General features: G+C 45.4%; 1 protein-coding gene across 3 annotated transcripts in view; it reads right to left on the bottom strand.

Moving 5' to 3' along the window:
- Positions 1-9,939, bottom strand: part of TMEM87B (transmembrane protein 87B) — a 43,861-nt gene extending 33,922 nt beyond the window's left edge. For all 3 annotated transcript variants that reach the window (XR_002126282.1, XM_019662882.1, XM_019662883.1), the window contains exons 1-3: positions 9,640-9,939; positions 6,281-6,341; positions 1,372-1,463 (exon numbers count right to left, since the gene is read on the bottom strand). Coding sequence is in view for 2 of the 3 variants with exons in the window: in XM_019662882.1 (XP_019518427.1) it covers positions 1,372-1,463; positions 6,281-6,341; positions 9,640-9,906 (420 nt within the window). In the remaining variant the exon portion in view is untranslated. The remainder of the gene's footprint in view (positions 1-1,371; positions 1,464-6,280; positions 6,342-9,639) is intronic.
- Between the last annotated feature and the right edge of the window lie 30 nt (positions 9,940-9,969).

Here is a 9,969-nt window from a genome sequence, read left to right as displayed (position 1 = left end):
GTGTTCTTCCCTTTATGGAAGTAAAACAGTAAAATATGGCAAAAATGCAGTTTGGTGTTCCATCTTCAACTTGTTGTAAAATCTCCAAAACTCAACCAAATAGCTCATTGTTTTTTAGAATGAAGCTAGAACTGTCAGCTGTCAAATGACATAGCAATAACATAGATGCGAATGACTCTAGTACTTCCAAAAATGAACTAGTGCCACCTGTCATAAACACATGTCATGACTTTTCCGACAACCCCAATACCTGCACTGGCGTAAATTCTAGGTTCCCTATTACTAACTTTTTAATCAAGTGAAACTTTTACATATCTTTCTTAAATTGATTTTTTTTTGGTATGTGACCCAGTCCCTTTCTCAACAGTTCCTACATGTCTGATTTAAACATTTACTTACATTTTTCATACGATACAAGGAAACTAAAAGATTTGTATTCATCTCAGAAAGCATGTACATACTTTGATATAATTAAAGCATTTACTGTATAAGGCCCAAAATAACTCTGTGGTACTTCTGAAACTACAATCTGTATTTCTAGCATCCTTACCTGATGAGCTAATCAATCTTTATACTCATAATTTTTCCTTCATAGATTTACATACATTAAAAATTTGTGTTAATGACATACCACCTCACACCTGTCAGAATGGCTATCATCAGTAAATCAAGAAACAACTGTTGGAAAGGACATGGAGAAAAGGGAACCCTCGTGCACTGTTGGTGGCATTGCAAACTGGTGCAGTCACTTTGAAAACAGTATGAAGGTTCCTTAAAAAATTAAGAATAGAATTACCTTATGATCCAGCAATCCCACTCCTGGGTATTTATCAGAAGAATTCTAAAACACTAATTCAAATTCAGAAAGGTATATGCAGCCCTATGTTCACTGCAGTACTATTCACAATAGCCAAAGATATGGAAACAACCTAAGTGCCCGTCAATAGATGACTAGATAAAGAAGTGGTACATATACACAATGGATAAAAAAAGATGAAATAGTGCCATTTGCAACAACATAGATGGATCTTGAGATTATTATGCTAAGTGAAATAAGTCAGATGGAAAAGGACAAAAACCATGTGATTTCACTCATGTGGAATATAAAACAAAAAGTCACACACAAACTAACAAAACAAACTCATAGACACAGACAACAGAATGGTGGTTATGAGAGGGGATTGTGGTGGGAGGGCAAACTGCGTAGAGGGTCAAAAACAAGGGGACAGAAGGAGACCAGACTCTGGCTGGAGGGCAAGCACGCGAGTATACAGATGCTGAATTACAAGGCTGTAGGCCTGAAATGTATATAATGTTATTAACCCATGCTACTTCAGTAAACATAACTTTGAAAATATTTGTTTTACTTACTTCCAGCTGAGAATATTCATTTTGACAGGTATAATGCTTCAAGTGCCAGTCTATGGTAAATCTCATAGGCCCAGAACAATGGAATGACTTAACTGTTTAGAAAAAGAAAGTCTCATTTTACAATAATAATACATAAGTCTCCATTATAAACTTAAGGTTTCAAGAATGTAATTTAAAACAAGCTACTTCGATGAAACACTGAGGAGAATGTTACCTACTTTCTCCAAAAGTCACTGCAAAATGAGACAGATAAATTCATTAAATGAAATTATCATAGTTAACCAAAACTTGCTGTATTAGTGTTCATTTCATATATATGTTGAGTCCAGTGTTAGACCAGCTGAGTGGCCAAATATGATGCCAAGACACTGCTTACTTCACTCTAAAATGTTCTCTTCACTGACTAACTCATGTAAAGGCCCAGGGTGGGTGAGAGCATGGCTCCAGCGGGACCACCTGGAAACAGTTCCTGTGGCTGGAACACAGCTGGGGAAGCTGGAGGAAATGCATAAGGCTCTTAATGCTCCGCTAGGAGTTTCCAAAGCACCACCAAATGTTTCAGGAAGGAGAGTAGCATGGTTAGACACACTGAAAAGGATTAAGTCTAGACCAGCGGTTCTCAACCTGTGGGTTGCGACCCCTTTGGGGGTCGAACGACCCTTTCACAGGGGTCGCCTAAGACCATCGGAAAACAAAAAGATATTTACATTATGATTCATAACAGTAGCAAAATTACAGTTATACCGTAGCAACGAAAATAATTTTATGGTTGGGGGTCACCACAACATGAGGAACTGTATTAAGGGGTCGCGGCATTAGGAAGGTTGAGAACCGCTGGGCTAGACTGAGAGAAAGGTCTTTTGGGAGTGCAGTGACAACATGGCAACTGGCTTTGCTCAGAGCGACTCATCACAGAGAGAGGGCAGGGCAGAAATCACAGTGTCTTCTATGACCTAGTCAAAAGTGGCATGCCATTCCTTCTGCCACATTCTACTGGTCAGATCAACCTTGAGAGAATATGGTAGGGGACTACACAGGTCATGAACACCAGGAGGCAGGGACTATTGTGAGCCATCTTGAAGGCCAGCAGGCAGCAGGAACCCAAACAGAGCTGAGACTGATGTTCCAGAGGTTGAGGGGGCAGAATTTCTGGGGCAGAGCACCCAAGAGCTGGGAGCTACACAGAGAAGAGTGAAAGAACTCTGCACAGAGGTCCCCAAGTCTCTGGCCGTACAGGGAGAAGCCTGAGGACTCTTAGAGTCCACACAGGATGGGATGGTTTGAGCTGTCCTAATCAGGCTGCATAGGCCCCGCTCAATACACCAGGCACTGGGAGAGACGTACATATGGGGCTAAGTCAGCCCTGGAGTAAAGGCTACTTCAGATCCATCCTAAAATACATTAAAAGCAAAACTGGAAAGGATCAAACTGACCCAAAAGAAACTTAACTGTCTGCCAGAATAAAGCTGTTAAAGCAATACGATACCACATCACTCAAGAACACAAAATTCACAATATCCACCATCCAAACAAAAACACTAGATATAAAAAGCAGGACAATTTGACTCATAACCATGACAGAAATCAGTCAATACAACAAAAATAATGGAATTAGCAGATACACATGTGAAAACAGCTATTATAAATATCTTCCATATGCTCCAAGATGTAAAGGAAAATCTGAAAATACTGAGGTGAGAAATAAGATATTTTTTAAAAGAATGAAACTCCCAGAGATTGAAAAACACACTATCTGAAATAATAAATGCATTGTATGAGATTAACCACTTAGACACTGTAGAAGAAAGGGATGATTGAACTTGAAGACAAAGCAATAGAAATATCCAATGAAGCACAGGAAAGAGACTGACAAAAAATTGACAGGGCCTCAGTGACCCAAGGGATAGCATCCAGCAGTCCAACATATGTAAATGGAGGCTGAGGAGGGAGGACAGGTGCGGGTAGGGTGCCTAAGTCCACGATCCAAGGTCAGAGTTGAGATTTTTTTCAGTGTGGACATCCAGCTGTTCCAGCATCTTTTGTTGAAAAGATTGTCCTTTCTCTAATGAATGACCTGGCATGTCTGTTGAAAACCAGCTGGCCTCATGTATGTGGGTTTATTTCTGGGGTTCCTAGTCTGATTCCTGGTTTATCCTTTTGCCAGTGCCACACTGTTACCACTGTAGCTTTATGTAGGTTTTGAATTCAGGTGGTAAAATCCTTTCAAAGTTGTTCTTTTTCAGAATTGTTTTGGCTTTCTAGGTTCTTTGTATATAAATTTTAGAAACAGCTGGTCAATTTCTACATAAGAGTTGGTTTGGATTTTGACTGGAATTAATTAAATTCATAGATCAATCTGGGGAGAACCGACAGTATGTCAGCTGTAGATTTTTCATAGATGCCCTTTATCAGGTCGAGGAAGTTTTGTTCTATTTCTCGTTTTCTGAGAGTCTTTACTATAAATGGGTGTTGAGTTTCTTCTAATGCTTCTCTGTATATATTGAGATGATTATATGGTATATTTATTTTATTCTGTTAATATGGTGAGTTACATGGAGAGATCTTCAACAGTGGCTCCATATGACAGCACCTTGAATGAGGCAGCAAAAGGGGTCACCTAAGGAAAAGCCAAATGTCCAAGTTGCCAAACAGCATGGACTCCAGGGACTATTCTCAGCTTTGCAGGCACTAACGTCTGTTGTGTTAGAACACAGAGAGTCAGTCTCATGCTTTCACACCATGGATATAGGTGTACAAACCAGAATGTCCAATTACTCACTTAAAATGAACAGTAGCTGAAAATGGATGTGTAACGATCAAGTAACTCTCTCCCTTCAGCATGCCTTCCAGGACGCCCAATGGTGATGTGAAGGCTGCTTGGTGTGCATGGCACCAGAACAAGGACGCCCAGGTCATGCTGCATCTATACCTGCGGGCCACATGTCACAGCCGTAGTCAGAGAGTTCTCTGGGACCTCTCTCCAGCGACACTGTTGGAAGCTGCTAACTTGTCCCTGACTAAACCCTCATTTTCTCATGCTTTTGCTCCTGGCTTCTTTCTGCTGCCTCATCCTTTCTTGAGAAATGTTAATACCACTGTCCTGACTGATCTCTGATGTTACCTACTAATTTTTTTTAAATCAAATTCTGTGTTTTACTGGTCCATATAACTTTTTTCCCCACGTACTTTTTTTTGTCTGTACCAGTCTTTTAAGTCTTATTTGTCTAGACATTCAGACGCGAAGTCGTTAACACAATCAGATGCCAAAATTTTGTCCTCACCCACCTTGGGCTTCAATTTCCTCTTACCAAGGTCTTATGACCACTGACGGTCTGAAGTCACCAAGCTACTTTGAACCACCTCTGCTTTCTAGCTGACAGCAGGCCTACTTCCCTCAGCCAAGACCCATGTGTGGCAGACACCCAGCAGGTGATCAGAGCATGGGGTGACTGAGAAAAGGGGCAAGGCTCTGGGTCCCCAGGAAGCAAATGTGCTCTGCCCAACCAAAAACTACTCCTTACCCTAACACTTTAACCCTGACAACCAACTCACTCAGGCAAGTTGCTGGAGACACTAAGAGGAGTTGGACCACAGCAAATGTGATCCAAAGTCAACCATTAAAAATACTGAAAATCTCAGGCTCTGGCCTGGTAATCCTCACACTGTGGTACTTATGTGGACAACACGATCCCTAACAAATACTGTCACTTCCATACACCCCGAAATCCTAATTAAAATGTTGGTGTCCAGTAATTTTTATTTTATGTGTATATTTAGAAAATTTTGAGGGGTATAAAGGCTTTATCACAATCATGACATTTCATATATTCATAAAAGTAATTTATCTAGTTTTAAAGGCTGAGCTCCAGAGTCAAATTTCATAGAAGTCAAACACCTTTTTGCTAAGCCTACTTTATTAGATATTAATTATAATTTTAAAAGAATAATCAGAGACAACTAGTTAGCTCAGGTGGTTAGAACACAGGGCACAGTGCTCATAACACAAAAGTTGCCAGTTTGATTCCTACATGGGCCACTGAGGTGTGCCCTCCACAACTATTGGGCTGTCGGAAGTCATGACGTATTTTTTCTGTTTTTCATTGCAAAAATGCATCATGACTTTTCCGACTACCCAATAGATTGAAACAACTACTTGACTGGGAGCTGATAAGTCCTGGAGAAACACACTGTTCCCCGATAATCCCCAAAAAAACATTAAAAAAAAAAGAATAATCAGACTACATTTTCTGAGAAGGATCAGAAAAATCAGTTCTTGAAGATAACCAAGACTTGACTGAAACAAAAGAAACCCTTAAATAGAACCATTGAAAAACAAAACATTTGCTGGGCTGGCTGAGTGGCTCAGTTGGTTAAGGGTTGGCTTGGGAGCATAAGCTCTGAGCAGCAGGGCTGCCGGTTCGGTTCCCACATGTGCCAGTGACGCTGCACCCTCTACAGCTAAGATTGTGAACAGCTCGACCTGGAGCTGGGCTGCCGTGAGTGGCCGGCGACGGCACAGGCTGCAGCCCCTGCCGCAGTGGGCTGCCGTGAGCTACCAAGAGAGGCCGGCAACTTGTGTGAGTGGCCGGTGGCTCACCTAGCTGTGGTTGAGCGGCTGGCAACCGACTGCCTCAGCCGGGAAGAGCGCAATGATCACAATACCAACATGGGCCAGTAAAACGGCGTCCTCCACAATAGACTGAAGAACAAAAGGACAGCAACTTTATTCCCCTTCCCTGATTCCCCAATAAAATCTTAAAAAAAAACACAAAACAAAAAACATTTGCCTAGTTTATAAAATATGTTACCTTATATTAGTTTACATTAAATTAATGTATCATTTTATAATATATTATGTTACTCATTTATAATATATTGTTATATTAGTATCACAGCTTATTATACTTACCAGAAAATTTGATCTCAGTTGAGTTAAACATAGTTTTCCTAAATATCAAAGGTCCTGATTTCTAAAACGAAAAACAAAAAAATATAGAAAGATCTGTTAAACATTTTTCTCTATTGTTTGAGTATAGCTTTACCCTCTAGTTCTTGCACAGCTCCATATGACCAGAGTGATTATTTTCTAAAAAGGTAGATCTGATCATGTCACTCACTTGCTTAAACCCTTGCATCCCACATTGATGCTGCTGGAGGGAATGCTTCTCCTACCAGTGACCCTGCAGGGTCCAGCCACACCCAGGAGCTGAGGGCAGCAGACAATGCACAGCAGTGCTGCTCCCACAGGGGACCTGCCTGTGTCCCTGCAGTGAAGGTGCTTCTGATAAAGCTGGCAGACCCTCCCCCTGCATTGTGATGGCTCTCCACTGAGGACGTACAGCAGACCAGTGTCACTGCAGCTCGCAGGGCCACGCCCCTCTCTAGAACCTTCCTTTCAGCTTCTCCAAAGCATGATACGCCTTCTTGCCCTCCAGACCCTAGTGGTCTACCTGGGAGCTGACTTAAAACTCTTCTCCACCCCGTCCCTCTTTCCTCCTCATTAACTCCTTCTCAGCCTTCAAAGCCCAGTTCACAAGTCCCTTCCTCAAGAAGTCTTCCACCATGCTCCATACCCGGCCAGGCCCTCCCTTACATGGGCTCCACCACCATTCAAACACTGTATTATTTAGTCTGCCCTCACAAAGAATAAAAATACTGTGAGGAGGGACTGTGTTAAATGGACAAGAGGTTAGGAATGAAAGCAAAACAGATGGGACAGGCAGCTCTTTTCCTGAAAACCTATTCCCCTTTCCAACACAGTTTCAACAACAATAAAACCCCCATCCTGGGTCTCTCCTCTGAGCTCCATGTCCACATACCCAACTGCCTAAAGGTCACATCCACAGGGATGTCTGGCAGACATTCCACAGCACACTGCCCTAAGCCTGACATTCCTCTCTGCTCATCACTCTCCCTGCACTATCCACCTTGCTTGTAGGTGATGCCATCCTGTCACCCAAGCCATGGCCCCTTCCAGTCCCTCACCTCCACTGCCCATAGCCCAAAGCACGCCCACTTGATCTCACACACACACCCCAAACTTAGCTCCTGCTCATATTTCCTGCCATACTGCCCTGACTCAGGCCGATGGCCTTTTCCTGCCCACACTGTGTAATAACTTAACTGTCCCTCTGCCTCCAGATTGGGGCCCAGAATTCATCCTGGCAGCAGCCACAGTGATCAGCATTTATGTCCAAAATCTTTCAATGGCTCTCCTTCATTCACACCCCAAAATTTCTACGGCTTGCCTGGGGGGGCTTAATGCAACCAATAAATGGGGTTTATTTGGGTGACAGGGGGGCCCTTTTAAAAAAAGTTTTGAATTAGCTGACATAAAAATATGGATTCTGCCTTCACTTTTTTTTTTTTTCTTAGCTGAGCCATCCTGCCACCTGTTGGCAGCTCAGCGGCTGCTCAGCTCGGGCCAGGACTTGAACCGCTGTTGCTCAGAACTCAAACTCTTGAGCGAACTCTTAACCAACTGAGCCACTCGGCCAGCCCTTGCCTTCATTTTTAAAAGGTAGACCTGGCAGTTCTGTGCGTCCCCTGCCATATGGTGTCCCCCAGCTAGAGCCAAAGGGCAGCTTCTCGCATCAGAAGGGGCATATAATCTACAGTCCACTGCATCCTCCCAGCCCCCCAGTTCTAAATCAGCTCACTTCACTTGCTCATGTGACCTACCTCAGCCCCTGTAGGTCCTTGATAGACCCTGGGCCTCAGGCTCAAGGCCAAGCTCAGGTGTGCAAAGCTTATGGTGGCCTGAGACCCTTCTGGGCCTCCTGCCAGAAGGTCACTCAGCAGAAACACTTTCTAGTTCCTGCACAGCTGCTGTTCTACTCTCTCATTCTTTACCAAGGTCTTTTAAGACTACACCAGGCACAGACTCTAGAAAGCAGGGTCAGACGACTCCTGGGTGCTCCAGTAATAACACAAGATGCCGCCACATATGCAGTGACTGCTCACAAGTCTGCTGTCCCTACTGTGTGGGCTTCTGGAGAAGGGGCCACTGTCTGAAATTCAGCTTTGCAACAGCAATGGCCAGTGCAGTGCATGGCACACAGTAGGTGCTCAGACTGTTTGCTGACCTTTACAATCAAAACCATTTCTCGATAGATGTGCAGTACAAATAAATGCCAACTCTCCTTCCTGTTCTGAAGGACAAGTTCTGGCAACTTGAAATGGGAAAAAAATCAGCCTACTCTTTGCAGAGAAGGGTTTTATGGACTGCTACTGGCCTGACTACTGATTATGAGGGACCCAAGGAAAATGTCTCTCCCTCATACAGGAAGTAAAGTACTCTACCCCACGGCCTTTGGAGTCTCACCATCCAGAGTGTACCTGGCAAAGATCTTTACAGATATGGCCAAGTCGTTTAGCAATCTGTCCGCAGCTGACTCACTTTCAATACTGTTCCTTGCAATTTAGTTTATGACACAGCCCATTCACTTCAAAAACAGTATGAAACCCTGAGTGTGGTTCTCCGAGTTTTGCTCCTTTTTGATCAGAGAAATACAATAATGGAGACATGCAGGCTTTATCTATCGCTGCCGCACGGAATGGGGCCCCCACTGGGAAGGGTCCTGGGAGAGATGAAAAACAGCGACTTCCAGCCCTCTGTACAGCTTTTCTGTTGTAGGAAGCATCGCGGCCTCGTACTACTTTCTTTTTCTGGTTGAGGAAATAAAAATAGAAGTTTTGCCTCTAGAGTTTGGACATATTTCCATGCTTGTGGAAAATACTCCTATCAAACAGAGCTGGCGGAGTCGTCTCATCTAGAAACGCAGAACCTCTTCCCGATTTCCTGTCCTAAAGTCTCTAGCAAGCCTTTCCAAAATGCCACCCCTGCGACCCCACATCATCTCGGTAACCAGGGTGCCAAGTGCTCGGATGGCCTGCAGACTAGCCTCCCATACGTATCTCCGTTTCCACCCACACGCTCGCGCGACTGTGCAGTTCAGGGGCCCAAGAAGAGGGAAGGAGAGTGGGTGGCCCCAAGTGTCCTCCTCCCGGTTACAGAGAACACGGAAGCGGTGCGCGCTTTCTGGTTTCTGCCGGAACTGAACCGGGAGTCCCCGGTGTGGCCTCGCGGTGTGGCCCCAGGGCTGCCGGGGACGCGGCTGAGCGCCGAGGCCGGGGCTCGGTTAGAGGGCAGCCGACCCTGCAGCGCAAGACCCATCGCCCCCACGCCCTGGCCAGCGGAGGAGGACGCCCGTGGGGCAGAAGCCGCCCTGGGGCCCGGAGGCCCCGAGGCCTACACGCGCCACTTACGTCGCTGACAGTCACTTCCCAGCGCCCGGGCTCGGGGACAGCGCCCACGGCCGCCGGGGCCCAGCACAGCAGGCAGAGCGTGGCGCGCAGCAGCGGAGCCACTGGCGGCGTGCGGCTGCATGAGGCAGCCATCTTGACGCGGAAGCCACCTGGGCTTGGGACGTCCGAGAGCCGGCCGCACCTGTGCGATTTCGCTGAGAGGATACGGGGTCCGGGCCCCGGAAGCGGGGCCGGGCAGGGCGGGAGCTGGAGGAGCAGCGGGACCATGGGAGGGAGACAGGCGGGGCCGCAGGGGGCGAGGCTGGCCACAGTGAGGGCGGTGCTTAGGGA

This window comes from Hipposideros armiger, unplaced genomic scaffold (genome assembly GCF_001890085.2).
Source record: "Hipposideros armiger isolate ML-2016 unplaced genomic scaffold, ASM189008v1 scaffold_382, whole genome shotgun sequence".
NCBI lineage: Eukaryota > Metazoa > Chordata > Mammalia > Chiroptera > Hipposideridae > Hipposideros > Hipposideros armiger.
The sequence above is the reverse complement of the archived record's forward strand: the minus strand, read 5'-3'. Positions and strand labels throughout refer to the sequence as shown.